This window comes from Cotesia typhae, unplaced genomic scaffold (genome assembly GCF_013202065.1).
Source record: "Cotesia typhae breed Kobodo isofemale line unplaced genomic scaffold, CoteBio_Ctyphae contig_59, whole genome shotgun sequence".
NCBI classification, from domain to species: Eukaryota; Metazoa; Arthropoda; class Insecta; order Hymenoptera; family Braconidae; genus Cotesia; species Cotesia typhae.
Genome location: NW_027423761.1, coordinates 157,765 through 175,403, shown reverse-complemented (window position 1 = coordinate 175,403; position 17,639 = coordinate 157,765). Strand labels below are relative to the sequence as shown.

Below are 17,639 nucleotides of genomic sequence, written 5' to 3'. Positions count from 1 at the left end.
ATTTATACACTGATACATTTGATATAGTCACTTGTACACGTATTCATATTAATTGTTTGTTGATAAATAAAATAAAAAAAGAACACAAAAAGTGGTTGATTTTGGCACGGGTGTTTGCGAAATATATTATTTTTATTCTCTTAAATTCGACGAGGTTGAGGAGGACCGAAGGATATGTTTAAGTTATTTTTTAATACGATTTTATGGAATACACTGCAGAAAATTGAAGAATTTTTTTACGGGGGCGCTGAAAACTCTGCGATAAAATTTTTTTTTTTTCCTAAAACTTACATTGTTCCTTGAAACTGAGACTCTGAGGATTCTAAAAATCCCGGCGAAGACATAAAAATAATAAGTTTTCTATTTTTAATCCTCAGTTAAGTTTTAAGAAAATTTTTTGAAATATTAGAGATTTTTTTTTTTTTTAATAAATTATTAGTCCTAAAAAAAAATTAATTTCACCAAAAGTTGTAGCTTTAAGTCTTTTTTTTTTCCCAAATAAAATTGGTCCGGTTTCAAAATTTTTACCAGAAAAAAGTTATGAATTTGCATAATACAAAAAAATCAAAAAAATTGCTGAAAAAGTTGTTTTTTTAGTTTGGGGCGCTGAAAATTTAGCTAAAAAAATTTTTTTTACCAAAAACTCTTTGTAATTTTCAAAGCTAAGACTTTTAAGATTCTAAAAATGCCGGCAAAGACATAAAAATAGCTTTCTATTTTTAATCCTCACTCAAATTTTTCCGGTCTTTTGTTGTTTATTAATTATTTACTAATCAGACCATAAAGTTTGAACCAAAATTTTTAGCTTAAAGTATTTCCCTAAAAAAAAAACCTTATCCCGTTTCTTAATTTAAATCTAAAAAAAAATGTAACAAATTTTTCTCCAAAATCAGTGCACACCACAAAACCATGTCTCAAATAAAAATAAAATTTATCATCCGAAAATGAAAGAAAAAAAATAGAAAAAATACCCCTTTGACTCTGGCTCGGGGATTTAACCTCCAGCGAAGAAAATTATCAGTCTATTAATCTCAAAATGGTCGAAGAACGAAGTAGGTCACGTGATTTGGGCAGCGTTGAGACGCTTGCGCGTCGGAGTCAAATTAATCTGATTGTTTTTCAGAATATTGTGATTGTTATTGTTATTATTATTATTATTATTATTATTATTATTATTATTATTATTATTATTCTGATAAATAATTCCGGTCTGCTGGAGATACTGCTCGCGGTAGAGCTTAACTCCCTTCTCGATTTCTTCTTCGGCGGAGAACGACGCTCTGTGATTTACTGGGGAAGATTTTACCGGCTGTTCGACTTTTGCCGACTGAGTTGGGCTCTGGCTTATCGACTCCAGGACGTGCCGAGCGAGCTGCGGAGAGGAGGGAATTGTGGCGGGAAGCCCGTCCAGGCGATTCGCGATATACACAGGGGCGGATTCCGGCCGCCCGCCAATTATGTTACGCATTCCCTCGCGGTCGCGTGCCGACAAAATGGCCGCGTGACGCGTCTCGCTGCCAATTCCCAGGACAGGCGCACTCGTCAAGGTGAAGTTTCCCATGCTGGGTGACGTCAGGTCTGTTACACTCGACCACGTAATACTGGCCGTCTCCCAGCGGCGGAGCAGCTTCGATATTCGTTCGGCTTTCACTGTTCCGTCGGAAGTTTCATCGTAGTCTGGACCCTGCAAAAAAAAAAAAAAAAAAAAAAAAATTAAGTTTTGGTAATTTTTATCTCTGATCCTACTGGTTGTAGAAAAAAATATTCAAGACAAAAGTTGTAGCTTAAAGACTCTTCTTTAAAATAAAATTTGTCCGGTTTAAAAATTTTGATTACAAATTAAGTTATAGAGCTTCAAAGGTCAATTACTCGGAAAATTTCTCAAAAAATGGATTTTTTGAGTTAGGGGCGCTGAAAACTTTTCAAAAAATTAACACTTACGTTTTCAATTTTTTCATCCAGCATTCGGAAAAAATCCAGTTGGCTCGAAGACACTTCACTGGAAAAATAATAATAATAATAATAATAATAATTATGAGTCACTGTTATTTTAAGCGTGAACACATGATAAAAAGTAAACGGATGAACTCACGCTTGATGCAGAAGCGGCCCGCCAGGTCCGGTTTTTTTTTTAGCATTTTTGCAGTCTCCGGCATTATCCTCGTTCCGATTAACCTCTCCGTTGTTATTATTAGTCTTATTGCTCTTAGTGCTATTTTTTTGATCAATTGTCGCAGAGCCTGAAAAAATATTTTCGTCAATTATTATCTTCAATTTTTTTCATTTCATTCCAATTAAATAAACAAATAATATTGACACCGTTGATAATTCAGTTAAGTTATATTTAGCCTCAAGGTTGCCGGGTGTCAACCTAGACCTCGAATGATGAATGATGAATAAAATTAATTAATTTGTAATTATAATTACTTCCGAGGCAAAAAACCGAGATTTTATCTTTTTTGTAATTTCAAAAAATTATATCTCGGTTTCTATTGGTCTTAGAGAAAAACTTTTAAGATAAAAGTTGTAGCTAAATTATTTTTCTTTAAGATAAAATTGATCCGGTTCTAAAATTTTGATTAGGAGAAAAATTATAGAGATTTAAATTCAACTTCATTCCTAAATTCCTTTATCTGGCAAATTGTCAAACTCCTGGTCGAAAAATTAAAAAATTTTTTTGTTAAAAATAATTTTTATTCCAAAATTAACAATCTAAAAGTTAAAAATAAATAAAGGCATTGTCTCGATTATAAATACTTTTGAAAACCGCGTGAATAGGTTTAATGATCTCGCACTAACTCGCGGATAATGAACTCGTGCAACGAGCCCAAGAATGCAATGTTTAATTTAAATTTGTCCTAAATTTGTTATCTCAATTAATTCGCTCGGCGCGTGGCAAAATCGAGGTCGTGGAAAAAACAGCTGTCCAAATTACCCGTGATACCTTCCCCCAAGTCAACTAAAAAAATCAACTAATCCCGAACCTTTAAAGAATTCTCCAAGAGCTTCAAAATGAGTACCCACTCGAAAAAAAAAAAAAAAAAAAAAAAAAAAATTTTTTTTCTTTAATTTTGGCATGTGGGTAGTCATTTTAAAGGTCTCGGCGAGTACATCGACAGGACAAGGTTATTTTTTTTTATAGGATGCACCTGGAGCTAGTAATAACGGTAATTTACGTACGTCAGATTTGAAAGTGATGACGCAGATCGATACAATGTCGGTATTAATTGGCAATCTAGCGCATCCGGCTTTGGATTGTGGATTACGCGTCAAGGTCCGGCGCATGCGTCTGTTGATAGGTTATTACATTGTTGTTTTCAATAAATCCTCACCGGATTTAATTAAATTGTTCTAGTTTAATTAAAATTTTAATTATTAATTATTGAGGCCGGTTATTGTCAGATTTAAATTAATTATTATTAGACACAACGGAGTTTATTTTATTAAAATTTGGCCGCTTTTCACTGAACTGTTGTATTTTTAAACAATTCTAGTAGTTTATTTATAAAGTCACGAGAGCTGATTTCATTATTCAGAGAAACCGATTTCGTGAAAATGTACAGCAGGTTTTTCTTTTATAATTCATTTTCTGTAAAATTTTAGAAATTTTTCAGTGGACTCAAGATTTTGATTTTATTAATTATTAATTTTTATCTTGGGGATTATTTATTATAAAAAAATTAAAGAGTTTTGAAACAAGTACCTCTAGCTCTGCGCGCCAATTGCGATATATTCTGGCGTAATATTTTTAACCACATTATTTTGTACCTAGTTTTTTTAAGTTTCTCACTAGTGGAACCCAGGATCACGAAGGAGTAATTTTTTATCCCAGAAATCACCACTAGCTTCTTAATTTTCGAAATTTTTCACTTTTAATTAAAAAAAAAATAAAAGTTAATTTTAACACTTTGGTAAAAAACTCAAAAATTTTTAAGTTTCTTATCAATTTAGCGACTTTTTTTTTTCATTTCAATATTAAAATGCGTGTGGACGATATCGAAGCAGATTGTTGACTGAAAGTACGTCGGTTAAAAATAAATTGAGCATGTGGGACGCGATCATCGTCACGTAGTTCTTAATATCTACGTAATAGATTGTCGGCGCCGGTGTACTATCGTGAGTGATAATATTGGCTCGTATTATTAACATATATATAGCTTTGCTCAACCATATTGTGATCCTTGAAACGGTTTTTAAATTCATACGTAATTTCACAAATAATGTTGTTTACGCTCAACGCCGGCTTTTGCGCAGCTCCGCTTACTGCGCATGTTTATTTCTATTCTGTTGATATTATTTAGCCTACTCTAGATATATCAAACACAATAATGCCGGTTTATTTATTATTTATTCATAAAATCAATTATAAAATCATTTTTCTTTAAAGGTTGTCAAAAATTTATAAAATTTTGATTTTTCGAAGATCTTTAAATATCTAGATCTCGGGATCTATAGATCCTAGAAAAAAATTTCCAACACTAAAGTTGTAGGTAAAGATTTTATCTTTATGAAAAAAATTCACCCGGTTTCAAAATTTTGATTAGGAAAAAAGTTATGACCATTTAAAATTTGCTCCAAAATTTGGAGCTGTCAATTTTTAATAATTTTTATCTGAGAGAATTTTGGTCCTAGAAAAAAATTTTTAGTACAAAAGTTGTTGCTTAAGCCCTCTTCTTTTATACAAAATTTACCCGGTTTCAAAATTTTTATCAGAAAAAAAGTTATAATTTTTTTACTGACAGTAAAAAATTTCAAATTTTGCGGACAATAAATTATCAATAAAAAAATGAAGTTAGTTCAAAAAATCAAAATTTTGGCGACTTAAAACCCCATGAAAAATTAATTTGAAGCTTTATAAAAGTCTATATGTGATGGCTTAATGATATCCAAGGTTAACAGTCGAAAAAGAAACGTAAACAAGTAGTTTGTTTGTCAAGTGGGATACAATTATCACAGTTATCTGTTCCGGTATCAGCGGGGAAAAAAAAAAAAAAAAAAAAAAAAAAATGCATTTTACAATAACTGATAAAGATATAAGTGACCCCACGGACTTTTTTTTTTTTTTCTTTCAAGTAACCACTTTGACTCATAAAAATTATTTTATTGTTTAAAAATTTCAAAAATTCTACTTTATCATTTAATTGTATTTAATTCATATTTCGATTTCTATTGGTCCTAAAAAAAAAAAAAATTTTAAACAAAAGTTGTAGCTCAGAGTCTTTTCTACAAGAAAAAATTAATTACGGTTTTAAAATTTAAATAAAAAAAAAAAGCAATGAATTAAAAAATAAAAAATTTTTGTAAAAAAAAGAAAATACTCACGAAAATCATTTTTCTTGGAAGCATTACTCTTGTTTTTTTTGTTCTTAGAATAAATATTTCCAATCCTACTTTGACCGCAACCCATCCTGCTCCTGTTGGACCTACCACTGGCTCCTATTAAAATTCCAATGAAGTAATACCGCAAAATCCGAAACCAGAATTATTTACATTTTTGACTAGTTCGAACATTTGCGAGTAGAGACAAGCTCTTATCTTCTTTCTTGTATTAAATAATTAAACAGCGTCAAGATTCGGCTACCTCAGAGATATCCAATCCATTTTCGGTAAATAAAAATCCTGGCAATCACCCCGTGTCCTGATTTTTCCTGTTTTTCTTTTTCGTCTCTAGCATTTGTGGTTCTTTCGAAAAATTCGAACCTTAAATTTTTCCCTGGAACAAAATTAATAATTATAAAAATTCAATAAATTTTTAAATGTCGGCTAATTTAATTTCCATAAAAATTACTCACCTGTAGGTCACTAATTTTAAAATCAAATAATGCGCCCTTGGGATTAAAATCCAATTACACTTAAATGTTAAGTCAATAATATATAATATAATTATAATTATTATTATTATGATTTTTTTTATGTCGAATAGAAGTGGATCACTCATCAAAAATACTTTGTTTTATTGTCTGAGAGTGTTGTTGTTGGTTTTTGTCAAGAGACAAGTGTAAGTATACGGTAATTTATTTAAGTGTAAATATTTGTTAATTTTTGTAATTATTTGTAAATAAAGTAAATCTTGTAGAGTTAAGTGTGTAAGTGGAACATCTGCCGTGGAAGAATCGACATTGACTAAATTAAGCTACACTCGCTACATCTGTCGCATACCGAGACATCTGGTGACGGGAGTTTCAACTAATCGCGGGAAAATTTGAATTTCGTTAAAATTTTTTTAAATTTATTAATTAATATAATTAAAATAATTCTCACTTACCAGTTGAACTTGTTTTAAAAAAAAGAATTTGATATAAAAAAAAAAAAAAAAAAAAAAAAAAAAATAAAATCGAAAAATTTGCGAAGATTAAATTTATTAATTAGTTTTGATGTTACATATCGACAACTGTAATATATTTATAATATAATAATATTTATACTTAAGTATCTCCACGTATTTATTATTATTTTAAAACATTTAGCTATTCAGTCGTATCGGATAAATAAATAATAAATAAGACACCATAATTTCATTTGAAAATCTTGATCTTACTCAAAAAAATGACAATCTTGAATCGACGAAATTACCACTAAAGTCCGCGACATAATTAGGCCATTAACCAGTAGAGTGGTCCCGAGACGAATCCCCGCACTCTTTAATAAAATATTTACAAATTATTAGCCCTGCTATTTATTAAAAAAAAAAAAAAAAAAAAAAAAATAATAATAATAATAATAGCGTTAGCTTTAAAATCCTCCTTTTAAAAACCACGTTGGTAATTTTTCAACGTCTATCTTCAGACAGTCTTGAATATTTTTTTGATAAATCAGAGACCCACCGCACTATTGCCCCTTAACAGTCCAGGAACACTTTGCGCACTGATAATTTTCAGCTCTGGTCGATTTCCAGCTAGCCAAACACTAAATATTCCCTCCACAAAAGGGGAAAGCTCCATACTGATAATTAACCGGAGTCTTGGGACTCGAGCAAGGATTATACAAAAAATCATCAGATTGGACCTTGGTGCACCCAAGATTCGGCTCAGACTTACTCCTGGTGATTTTAGGAAGTCCCTGAACCAAGCTTTCAATGGTCGCCAAGATCTGCCTGAATATAGGTCTGTCTTCCCTCGAAAACTTAATGCAATCCTCAATCAATCTCCTGAGAACCTTCGGCATATCCGGGCGCAGTTTATTAAGATCAGGCACAAGACGTCCACACCCGACCAGGAACAAGATCTGGTCTTTACTGTTGTTGCTGTAGGGCAATTGACCGGCAAAAAGCTCAAACATGACAATTCCAAAAGCATAGACATCAGACTGAAAGCTGTAGGGATTCTCCTCCTGCATCCTGATAACTTCTGGCGCCATCCAGAGAATGGACCCCGTGGGCTGATTGAACTGCTGGGTCCCGGCCCACCTGGCCTTGGCAGTAGCCAGTCCAAAGTCTCCGATCTTAACCGTCATATCGTCATGCAGAAAAATATTGTTGCTCTTGAGGTCCCGGTGGATTATATTCTTTGCGTGGAGGTAATCCATTCCCTGGGCGGTCTGCCGGCCGATCTCGATCTGAGTCTGTAAGGGGAGGTCAGTCTCGTCGACGTGGAGCATCTTGTACAATGAGGAGCCCTCGCACCATTGAGTGACTATTGCCAGCTGGGGTTTGCTGACGCAGCCCATGAACAGCAGAACATTGACGTGCCTGGTCTTCCTCAGAACAGCGACCTCGTTTTTGAATGTCTGGAGCTGGGAGTTGGTTGGAATCTTAACATTCAGGGTTTTGACAGCGACTGGTCCGTGCCAGTGGGCCTTGTAAACGGTTCCGAAGCTGCCGGAGCCGATCCTGGCCCCGATAAGAATTTCATCAGCAGGAATCTCCCAGTCTTCGATGGATTCCCTCGGGGCCAGTAGATTCTTTGAGGATTCATCAGCAGACCTGGCCCGGGGCCGCTTGGGCCGCAAAGTATTAGTCGGGGACGCCTGGGTCGACTGGCTGTGCTTGGTAGGACTGCTCCCGGGTGAAATCGGCCCTGAGGACAGCAAAGTTCGCTGGTGAGAACGTAAATCTTCGGAGTCGCAGGGCTTAATCATGTTGCAGCAGACGTTCGGAGCTGAGGAACTTCGGTCCTGCTGGTTCAGGGTCCTAGGGTGCCGCCTTGAAGCGAGGGGGGCGTGACGCGCCAGCGCGTAGCTTGATGGAAGCTGCAAAATCCCCACGGTGGTCTCCGGATTGTGTGCTAGCAGAGCTTGGTAATACACGTCCTGCATTTGGGACTGGATGCACAGAGCTGGAACTCCGTTAAAACATCGTTGGTGGAACCGGTAGTTGCACGTTCGACAGTAGAAACCCTGGAACAGCAGCTTGTGGCAGCACTCACAGAACGCCAAGCTGAAAAAGGTCTTGCGGGCAAAGTTGTGGCTCATTGACGTCGTGATTGGGAACTTATCTAGAATCTCCACAGATATCTCGTCGCATTCCAGGGAGGAGATGTCCGTGTCCCACGGGATTGGATACTTGGAATCGTTAGCGCCAACTATGTAAACTCCGCACATTTCCGTGGTGAGATTGCGGAGCTTCATCGCTTTTGCTAGGGCGTCTCGCAGAGCCATTCCTTCTTTAACCTACAATTATTAGAATTTTAAAATAATTTTTTTACCAAAATAATGAAAAATAAAATTACCAAGAGAAAAAGAGAAAAAGAGAAAAAGAGAAAAAGAAAAAAAAAAAAAAAAAAAAAAAAAAACTAACCTGAACACTGGTGCGCTGCTGATTGGGCAGATGAGCGCGAAGAAGAGATCTGAGGGGAGTCCTGGGGCACCTGTACCTCTCTAGAAGGTCGTCCTGATACCCAGCGGCGGTGAGTTTGTCAACGAGCTGCTGCTGCTTGAGCTCCAACTCGTGGAGCTTGCTGGTGAGCTCAGAGTACTCCAGAAGATAGATCGCCGGCGGCTGGAGAAAGTTAGCAAACTTACTGGTGAGGGCATCCATGTTCTGGCGGGTGACATTGATCACACTCTGGATATTCTGGAGCTCGTCAAGGGAGCCGCACTCGTCCTCGAGTTCCTGGTGGTGGGCGTCGAGAAATCTGGACATGGCGAGCCCTGGGGAGTCCTCCGGGCAGACTTTTCCTCGGCGCCGTGCCTTCAGGGGAGTTCTTGGCCTCGCTGACTGCCCGAGATCATCTACTGGGTGATGCCGTCGAGCTCCAAGTCCCGGTTCACGAGCCTCCGGGGCTAGTTTTCGCGCACCCACTGTCGCCATCCTTCCGAGTCCGGAGTCATCTGGATGATTTTGCTTTTAGAATTTATTTTTTCTTTTACTTTCTCCGTTGCTTTTAGTTTTTAGTTTGTATTGTTGTCGATTTTTATTACGGCTATAGCTTGACGACAGCTACAGTCTAATTGCATCTATAGTACTGTATTTTGAATGTGTCATGGCGGAGGGACTGGGGTTTTACGGTTTTACTGCGCAGACGCCGAGACTAATCAGCTATCAAAAAGATCTAGTGACATCTGAACTTTAAATTTTTAGCGGGAATTTTTTAAATTGGTTTTTTTTTTTTTTTTTTTTTTTTTTTTTTTTTTTTTTTTTTAACTGTTTTAATTGTTATTTATCTTTTATAAAAATTTTTTTATTTTTACATTTACAAATTTTTTTTATAATTTTACAAATGCAATTTTTTTTAATTCAAATTATCGCGAAATTTACTACTAGCGACATCTTAAATTTTAAAAACAAAAAAAAAAATTAAAAAAATTGCAACTAGTAATATTTTTTTCTTTTTTTTTTTTACATCAATCAAACGCTAAACCGATTTCTGATAAAAATTCTTCAAAAATTTTATCCACAGGTAAGTTTTAAAATTTTTAGTGTTTAATGTTTAAAAAATAAATAAGTATAGTAAATAAAGTTTTTTTGGAAAAAAAATAGGCAACATTTCAAGAAAATTACGTACTTTCTCTGACGCCGTGAAAGACTGGAACTGGGATCTGATATATAGATTTATAGTAAACGGCAGTGACATCAACAAAAGTTTAATCCCAACTGGGCCCTTGGCTGGTTACACAGCCCTCCATTTTGCAGCGATGAAAGACAAAAGCGAGTGTGCGAAAAAACTGCTAACAGTCTACGAAGAAGAAACAAAGTTTATGGATTAATTGGTTGCTTCAGATGTCACTGTAAAGAAATTTGTCAATAAGTTTTTACTAAGAAGTTTGTCAACAGTTCGTTGAAGATTTGAAGAACCAGAGGATTAATTGTGAGGATGCGGAGATACGTTTGTTTGTTTATGAATTCGTCAAGAAAGTTCTTGATGACAGAGCTTTGAAATTGTTGGTCAAAGATGATAAGCTTGTCGAAGGCTTCAGGAAATTTGTTAAAAGAATAGAGACGCAGAAGAAGAAAACTTATGAGATTTTTAAAATAGTGTTTGATAGGTTTGAAAAAGCTTATACGAGAGAAGAAAAGTTTTGGAAAAGATTCAAAAAATTCAACGGTTGAGGGAAGCTATACCATTGCCGTATGAAATTGTGTTGTATATTTTATTGAGTTTGTGGATAACTGGAGCTTACAATATAGTTTATTGATGCTTTTTATCAAGATGATTTTAATAATAAAATTAACTTACCATGCTTGTGAGCTTGGATACCGCGCTGTCAAATGACGTTACTTATGTTATCTACAGGTGAGTTTCAAAAACAACTGACGTCAGTTGGTGTATACCTAAAAAATAAATAATTAAATTAACCAGTTTAGCACAAAAATTCATTCAGGTTAGTAAAAAATAAAATAAAAAAATAAAGAAGAAAAAAAAAAAAACATAAAACTCATCAGTTGCAGCAAAATGGACAATTCCGTGTTACTGCGCGTGGCGGTGATAGAAAACAAGCCAAATGGTGTTAAATTAATAATGTCCCGAGGTTTGAACGTAAACAATGTCTTATCAAAAATCGGGCCAGCTTCAGGCTACACCGCTTTGCACTGGGCCAGTACCAAAAACCGGCTGAACATAGTGAAACAGCTGGTCCAGGACTACCAAGCTGATGTAAATTCTGTAGCAGATGACGGTTTGTTAAAGGGTTCTTGAAGCAGAGGCATGTTGGTAAAAGTTCTTTTTTTGAAGTTGCCAAAATTCTGTTGACACGTAGAAGAGTTGATCGTTGAAGAACTTTGAGGTTGTCAATAGTTTTATGAGCGAGCTTCAGCTCTTCAGGATGAGCTGGATGATGAAGACGGACAGTTTGAGGCGGTCGATGATGAAGACAAGTGTGATACTCAGATATTTGTTACTCTGTTTTGGAAGAAAGATGGACGAAGTTGAAGAAAGAAGCCAGTTGATGAACAACCTCAATAAGGTTGCTGATCTGATGAGAAAGGCTATACCGCTACCGTTTGAAATTGTTCTGCTGATTGTTGAGTATTTGGATAATAATCAACTGAAAAAGTTTATCAATGCTTTTTATGAATAATATTATATTTTATAAAGTTTTATATATTCTTAGAGGAAAAATAATTTAAAATTATTCAATGGATCTAATATTTTTTGTTAATAAATATTTTTTATTAAAAAAAAAAAAGTATTTAAATTTTTACCTGATAATTTTTAATATTTTTAAGTAACATTATTACAATATTTTTCAATTTTTAACAAAAATATTCTATTTAACTTTCATATTAAGTATCAAAAATTACACTAATCCGCCATCTACAGGAGACTGTCATTACTAGTTCACAGTATTCAAACTATAGAGTCCTAATTTGTTTCAAAATGGTGGCTGACGTGTCCAATAACAAATGACAAGCGTGGTGTGCAGTCAAAAAGTACAAAAGTAACATTTAATAAAATTCCAACGTTTTTAATAAATTAAAACAATTATTGAACGTCAATAATTTAATCAGTGAGATATAAATTGAAAAATATATTAAATATATATATATATATATTAAGCTAGAAAATCAGAAGGAAAATGTCTCTACCATCTCCTTCCGTTGAACTGAGCTCCTATCGCGACCAACATTTCAAGGTTAATTATTTATTATTTATTATTATTATTATTATTATTATTTTTTTTTAATTAATTTTTTAATATTAATATTTTTGGGTTGTTTCGAAATAAATTTTATTTCTCTATTATAAAAATAGATCCTGTTAGTCATGGATGACGTTTTGTTTATATTATACTAAAATCAGCTGATGTAAAAATTAAAAAATTTTGTTTCACAATAATTTTAAAAATTAAAATAAATCAGCTGATTTCAATATTTGTTGTTATTATTATTATTATTATTATTATTATTATTATTATTATTATTATTATTTCAAATAATTAATTTTAAAATCAGCTGACATTTAAAAAAATTTTTTAGTCATTAAAAAAAATAATTTTAATAATATTAAAATATCTTACAGGGTTCAAGAGCCGAACAGGACCGTTTACTCCGAACATCAACGACCCTCTACGTCGGAAATTTGTCTTTCTATACCACTGAGGAGCAAATCTACGAATTATTTAGCAAATGCGGAGACATAAAGCGAATCGTTATGGGCCTGGATAAATATAAAAAGACGCCTTGCGGGTTCTGTTTCATGGAATACTACCTCAGAAGTGACGCTGAGAACTGCATGAGGTACGTCAACGGCACTAGGTTGGACGACAGAATTATTAGGACTGACTGGGACGCGGGATTCATCGAGGGGAGACAATATGGACGAGGAAAAACTGGTGGACAAGTGAGTTTTTATTATTTTATAATGACAAATTTTTAATTTACGACTCAGTTACACTAAAATATTAATTATCTCAGGTAAGAGATGAATACAGATCAGATTTCGACAGTGGCAGAGGAGGGTACGGAAAAATAATCCAACAAAAGGTCCAACCAATCGCCGAGACCGGATACGGTCGTTAAATTAATTATTTAATAAATAATTAAAATAATATTAATATTAATAATAATAATAATAATAATAATAATAATAATACTAATTAATTTGATTGTCAATGGTGTTATTTTGAGTTTAAGATTACTCATTTTTTTTCTCGAGTTTATATCCAAGAAATAAATATCTTTACTAATTAATTATCTTCGTCCTTTCATTTTTATTTTCTTTAAAAAAAAGTAATTTTAAAATTACCTAGGAGATGAAATATAATATTTATTTAATTAAATAAAGTCATATTTATTAATGAGGCCGTGAAATTTTTAAGTAATCAAAGATTTAAAAAAATATCAAGTTAATTTTTATTAATTAGGAACGCTTGGTTATTTAAATGCGACAATCTCTTGTGATAATATAATAAGATCCAGTATAAATTCTGGAGATTTTTTATTAAAAAGATACTTGCGATTAAGCTGATCAATTCGGAGTAAGTAAATCATTATTTTATCATACTAATTCTTAAGATATCTCGAAAACTATTAATCTTAGATAAATTTATTTTCTATAAAAGTTCTAGCTCAAAGTTTCTTTGTTAATTTAAACTCTATACGGTTCCAAAATTTTAATTTAAAAAAAAAAAAAAAAAAAAAAAAAAAAAAAAAAAACGTTATGGAGTCGAAAAACTATAAAACATGGAAATGAGTTTTTGAGTTAAGGGGCGCTGAAAATTTTATTAAAAAATTTCGGAATTTAAAAAAAGATGGGTTTTAGTGGATTTTAAAGCTGAGACTTGAAGGATTATAAAAATCCTGGCGAAGAAATAAAAATAATTTTTTATTTTATTGTTAAATATTTATTGATTAATCGAATTTATTTTCAAAGCTCCTTCAAAAATTTACCCTTGCAAGTAATGTAAGTATTTATAATTCCATTTAATTCCTTCCAGTTTATTTTTCAATAATTAATTATTTATTTGATATTTTACAGTTGATGCCCTCATAAAATTACGCGAGTTATTATAATATTATTGTATATGGAATTTGGCTATACCACTGCTGGAATGTTGAATATTGAATAAACAAATTAAAATTATCTAATTTGGCTATATTTTATTTAAACTTCATTTTCCTTAAAAATAATTTATTAATTTTATATTATTTAAAACTTTATAGATTTTTTAAATCAAATTTTGAGCTTTGATACGTTTTATTAAATAAATTATTGGATTTCAACAAAAATTTTTTCTGACAAAAGTTTTAGCTTTAAGTTTCTTATTTAAAATAAATTTAGTCCGGTTCATTAATTTTAATTATAAAAAAAGTTATCAACAATTAAAAATTAAAAATACAAAAAATTTCTGAAAAAATTATTTTTTGGATTAAAATTTAAATTTAAATTTTTACCGCCACAAGCGCCGCAGTGGCAAATTATCGAGCTTACAAAAAAAGAGACAGTAAATGAAAGAGAGAAAGAAACTGACAATTGTTGACAACAAGCTGTGATTAATCATTACCTAAATACTCTTAAATAATTACAAGCATTAATTTAAAAAATAATTAAATTTGTCATTTATAAATAAAACTAAAAAATTTTTTCTCAAAATCTTTGCGAGTAAATAATAAAAACAGAAAATAGGGCGTGGTAAGTACGAATAGTCGTTGTTAAAAATTATAGGTTAATTATTTTGTTATTTTTTAGCTGTCAAAATGATCAATTTCAATCACTGATTTTTTAAATAATATATTTTATTGTTTAAAATTGAATAAAATTAGAGCTTAAAAATGGAGAAGAGAGGAAGCGCAGAATTGCTAGCAGATAATTCAAAGAATGCGAGCTCGGATTCACTAAACTCCAGCAAAAGCAGCTCGCTCAATTCCAAAATAGGCCATGAATCGGTAAATTTTTTTTTGTTTATTGTCAATAAGTCATTTTTTACTTTTTCATTTTAGGGAGGTAATTTTTTTTTTTTTTTTTTTTTTTTTTTAGTAGCAAATGTCTGGTAGATTTTTAGGTTATAAATATTTATTTTCTATTAATATTAATAAAAAAATTTTGTAAAAATTTTTAACTTTTAATTTATCCAAAACTGCTTTAAAAATTTTATACTTGAGCTACCAGATGTTTGCTAATACAATCCAAATTTTAGCACTACTTTTCAATTTCACTATTTATCTTACTAACAAAACTAAAAAAATTCTAGCCAACTCCCTTTAAAGGTGCTCCTTAAAAAACCAACATTTAAAACTCGCGCTAAATCTTTAAATTATAATTTGTCATTGAAATCTTAGAATAGAACGTGCGCCCCCCCCCCAATAAAGGCGTCATCTAACCTTTAGAGGAAATTGTAAATTTAACCTTATTAATTTCTCTAATTGCTAACAAAGGAGAGTTGGGAAAAAGCATCTCAATCAAAAAGCTTCTCCACCAGCTCGACCTCCACAGATAACAATATAATCTCCGCGTTGGAGACTAAAAAAGACGACAGAGTAAGCCCGGTAATAACGAAAGCCCTTAAAAATCCAGAACTTGAACTTAAAGCTTTGAAAATTAATTTTCCAGAATTTGGGCGATAGCGGGCCACCATTGTTGAACGGGGAGCGCCGTCAAGGAGTCGCAAGGGAAGTGACCTATCTCTGCCCGTATTCGGGGCCCTCTCGCGGAGTTTTAACTGTAACAAACTACAAGCTGTACTTCCGTTCGAGCGACCGTGAAACTCTGTACACAGTCGAAGTTCCACTGGGCGTGATTTCGCGAATAGAAAAAGTGGGCGGAGCCTCGTCTAGGGGCGAGAACTCCTACGGAATCGAAGTGTTTTGCAAAGACATGCGAAACTTGCGGTTCGCACACAAGCAGGAGAACCATTCAAGGCGAGACGTATTCGAGAAACTCCACCAGTATTCGTTTCCGCTGAGTCACAAGCTTCCCCTGTTCGCGTTCGAGTACTCGGAGACTTTTCCAGAGAACGGATGGGCGGTCTACGAGCCAATCGCGGAGCTCAAGAGAATGGGTGTCAACAACGATATGTGGAAGATCACGAGGATCAACGACAGTTACGCGATCTGCGACTCTTACCCTGCGATCTGGGCGGTTCCTACGGCGGCTACTGACGAGGATTTGGCGGCTAGTGCGGCTTTTAGGAGCAGGGGTCGCCTTCCAGTTTTGTCTTGGATTCATCCGGAGTCCCAAGCGACGATCACTAGGTGCGCGCAGCCTCTTGTGGGCGTTGCCGCTAAAAGGAGCCCCGAAGACGAAAGATATGTTCAGCTTATAATGGACGCTAATGCGCAAAGTCACAAACTGTTCATCATGGACGCTCGGCCTATGCCAAATGCCATCGCCAATCGCGCTAAAGGGGGCGGGTACGAGTCCGAAGACGCCTATCAGAACGCGGAACTCGTTTTTTTGGATATTCACAATATTCATGTTATGAGGGAGAGCATGCGAAAGCTCACAGAATTATGCTTCCCGACTATTGATGAGGCTAAATGGCTCTCTGGGATCGAGGCTACAATGTGGCTCAAGCATCTCAAGTGCATTTTATTTGGAGCTGTTAGGATTGTTGAGAAGGTAAAGATAGTTCCAATTATTTTAAATTAATTAACTAGTCCGGACAATTTTTAATAAATACATTACTATTTTATCAACAGGTCGAAAGTCACAAGACGTCAGTGTTAGTTCATTGTTCCGACGGTTGGGACAGGACAGTTCAACTGACAGCCTTAGCTATGTTACTCTTGGACCCCTACTATAGGACCATAAAAGGATTCCAAGTGCTGATCGAGAAAGAATGGCTGTCCTTTGGCCACAAATTCTCCCAGAGAATCGGTCACGGGGACGAGCATCACAGCGATGCAGACAGAAGCCCAGTGTTCCTCCAATTCATCGACTGCGTCTGGCAGATTACCCAACAGTTCCCGAACGCCTTCCAGTTTAACGAACACTTCTTGGTGACCATCCTGGACCACCTTTACAGCTGCAGGTAAGAAATCTTGTGACTAAAAGTTGATGCTAGTAGTACTAAATATCCTAGTACTTTTTACAGATTCGGAACTTTCCTATTCAGCAGCGAGAGGGAGAGAGTCGCTGAAGGAATCAAGCAGAGAACGGTGTCGCTCTGGTCGATGATAAATTCTCAGCTCGCGCTATACATGAACCCCCTCTATTGGGCCGGGTATCAGACGGTGCTGCTGCCTACCGCCAGTATGAGGTACGTCAAGCTCTGGAAGGGGCTCTACTGTCGCTGGAACCCAAGTATGCGGCAACAAGATCCTATTTATCAGAGAACGAGAGAGTTGCTTGTATTGAAGGAACAGCTGGAGAAGCAGGCCGAGGAGTGCAGGAAGGAACTTAACGTCAGGGCTACCAGGAACCAGAGGATTCAAATTCATAGTTAAAATTTATAAGAGACCAGAAATAAAATTTGAGGCTGAAATTACGGAATGTTTGTGATTTGTTTTAAAAGAAGGGGAGTGGTTTGTGGAACAGGGCGGATCTTACTGTTCTTAAGGCGGGGTTAGAGGCATAATGGGAGGGGGGGGTAGAGAGAGAGAGAGAGAGAGAGAGAGAGAGAGAGAGAGAGAGAGGGTTGAGTTTAAAAGAAGATTAAATTAAGTAGATCATCAAAGCTGATAAAGAATTTTTATTATTTTAAGTGTAATTATCTTAATTTTATGATAAAAAATAAAAATAAATTAAACCTTTAAGGACGTGTATTTTACGTACTTGAAAAATTCATAACTACTTTTTAGAATAAAAATTTTGGGTTAAAAAAGA

General features: G+C 34.2%; 5 protein-coding genes across 15 annotated transcripts; 3 read left to right on the top strand and 2 right to left on the bottom strand.

The window, feature by feature from the left end:
- Nucleotides 1–6,112, bottom strand: Tow (target of wingless). 2 transcript variants are annotated; one of them, XM_074250372.1, is made up of 5 exons: nucleotides 5,793–6,112; nucleotides 5,323–5,713; nucleotides 2,093–2,240; nucleotides 1,942–1,999; nucleotides 1–1,684 (listed from the first exon to the last, which is right to left on the bottom strand). In XM_074250372.1, exons 2-5 carry the CDS (start codon nucleotides 5,405–5,407, stop codon nucleotides 1,058–1,060), a joined length of 918 nt encoding a protein of 305 aa, XP_074106473.1. In that variant the 5' UTR covers nucleotides 5,408–5,713; nucleotides 5,793–6,112; the 3' UTR covers nucleotides 1–1,057. The 2 variants fall into 2 exon arrangements, with proteins under 2 accessions (XP_074106473.1, XP_074106474.1); XM_074250373.1 differs by lacking the exons at nucleotides 5,323–5,713; nucleotides 5,793–6,112 and adding an exon at nucleotides 3,704–4,031.
- A 230-nt stretch (nucleotides 6,113–6,342) lies between these two features.
- Nucleotides 6,343–10,081, bottom strand: Raf (serine/threonine kinase raf oncogene). Of its 2 annotated transcripts, XM_074250369.1 has the most exons (3): nucleotides 9,942–10,081; nucleotides 8,735–9,267; nucleotides 6,343–8,607 (listed from the first exon to the last, which is right to left on the bottom strand). In XM_074250369.1, the coding sequence occupies exons 2-3, from the start codon at nucleotides 9,245–9,247 to the stop codon at nucleotides 6,907–6,909; spliced, it is 2,214 nt and encodes a 737-aa protein (XP_074106470.1). In that variant the 5' UTR covers nucleotides 9,248–9,267; nucleotides 9,942–10,081; the 3' UTR covers nucleotides 6,343–6,906. The 2 variants fall into 2 exon arrangements, with proteins under 2 accessions (XP_074106470.1, XP_074106469.1); XM_074250368.1 differs by lacking the exon at nucleotides 9,942–10,081 and having other exon boundaries at nucleotides 8,735–9,382.
- Nucleotides 10,082–10,105: 24 nt separating this feature from the next.
- LOC141532155 (uncharacterized) lies at nucleotides 10,106–11,494 on the top strand. Of its 3 annotated transcripts, none has more exons than XR_012480050.1 (2): nucleotides 10,106–10,670; nucleotides 10,759–11,494. XR_012480050.1 is itself a non-coding variant. In XM_074250371.1 (2 exons), exons 1-2 carry the CDS (start codon nucleotides 10,615–10,617, stop codon nucleotides 11,070–11,072), a joined length of 309 nt encoding a protein of 102 aa, XP_074106472.1. In that variant the 5' UTR covers nucleotides 10,106–10,614. The 3 variants fall into 3 exon arrangements, 1 of the variants encoding a protein (XP_074106472.1); XM_074250371.1 differs by having other exon boundaries at nucleotides 10,820–11,072; XR_012480049.1 differs by having other exon boundaries at nucleotides 10,626–10,758; nucleotides 10,820–11,494.
- Nucleotides 11,495–11,753: 259 nt separating this feature from the next.
- Cbp20 (cap binding protein 20) lies at nucleotides 11,754–13,066 on the top strand. The gene is made up of 3 exons (XM_074250370.1): nucleotides 11,754–12,009; nucleotides 12,396–12,716; nucleotides 12,791–13,066. The coding sequence occupies exons 1-3, from the start codon at nucleotides 11,953–11,955 to the stop codon at nucleotides 12,893–12,895; spliced, it is 483 nt and encodes a 160-aa protein (XP_074106471.1). The 5' UTR covers nucleotides 11,754–11,952; the 3' UTR covers nucleotides 12,896–13,066.
- Nucleotides 13,067–14,343: 1,277 nt separating this feature from the next.
- Nucleotides 14,344–17,639, top strand: Mtm (phosphatidylinositol-3-phosphate phosphatase). Of its 7 annotated transcripts, none has more exons than XM_074250762.1 (6): nucleotides 14,344–14,507; nucleotides 14,639–14,761; nucleotides 15,251–15,361; nucleotides 15,426–16,433; nucleotides 16,514–16,845; nucleotides 16,897–17,639. In XM_074250762.1, the coding sequence occupies exons 2-6, from the start codon at nucleotides 14,648–14,650 to the stop codon at nucleotides 17,258–17,260; spliced, it is 1,929 nt and encodes a 642-aa protein (XP_074106863.1). In that variant the 5' UTR covers nucleotides 14,344–14,507; nucleotides 14,639–14,647; the 3' UTR covers nucleotides 17,261–17,639. The 7 variants fall into 7 exon arrangements, with proteins under 7 accessions (XP_074106863.1, XP_074106864.1, XP_074106861.1 ...); XM_074250763.1 differs by having other exon boundaries at nucleotides 14,565–14,761; nucleotides 16,909–17,639; XM_074250760.1 differs by having other exon boundaries at nucleotides 14,565–14,761.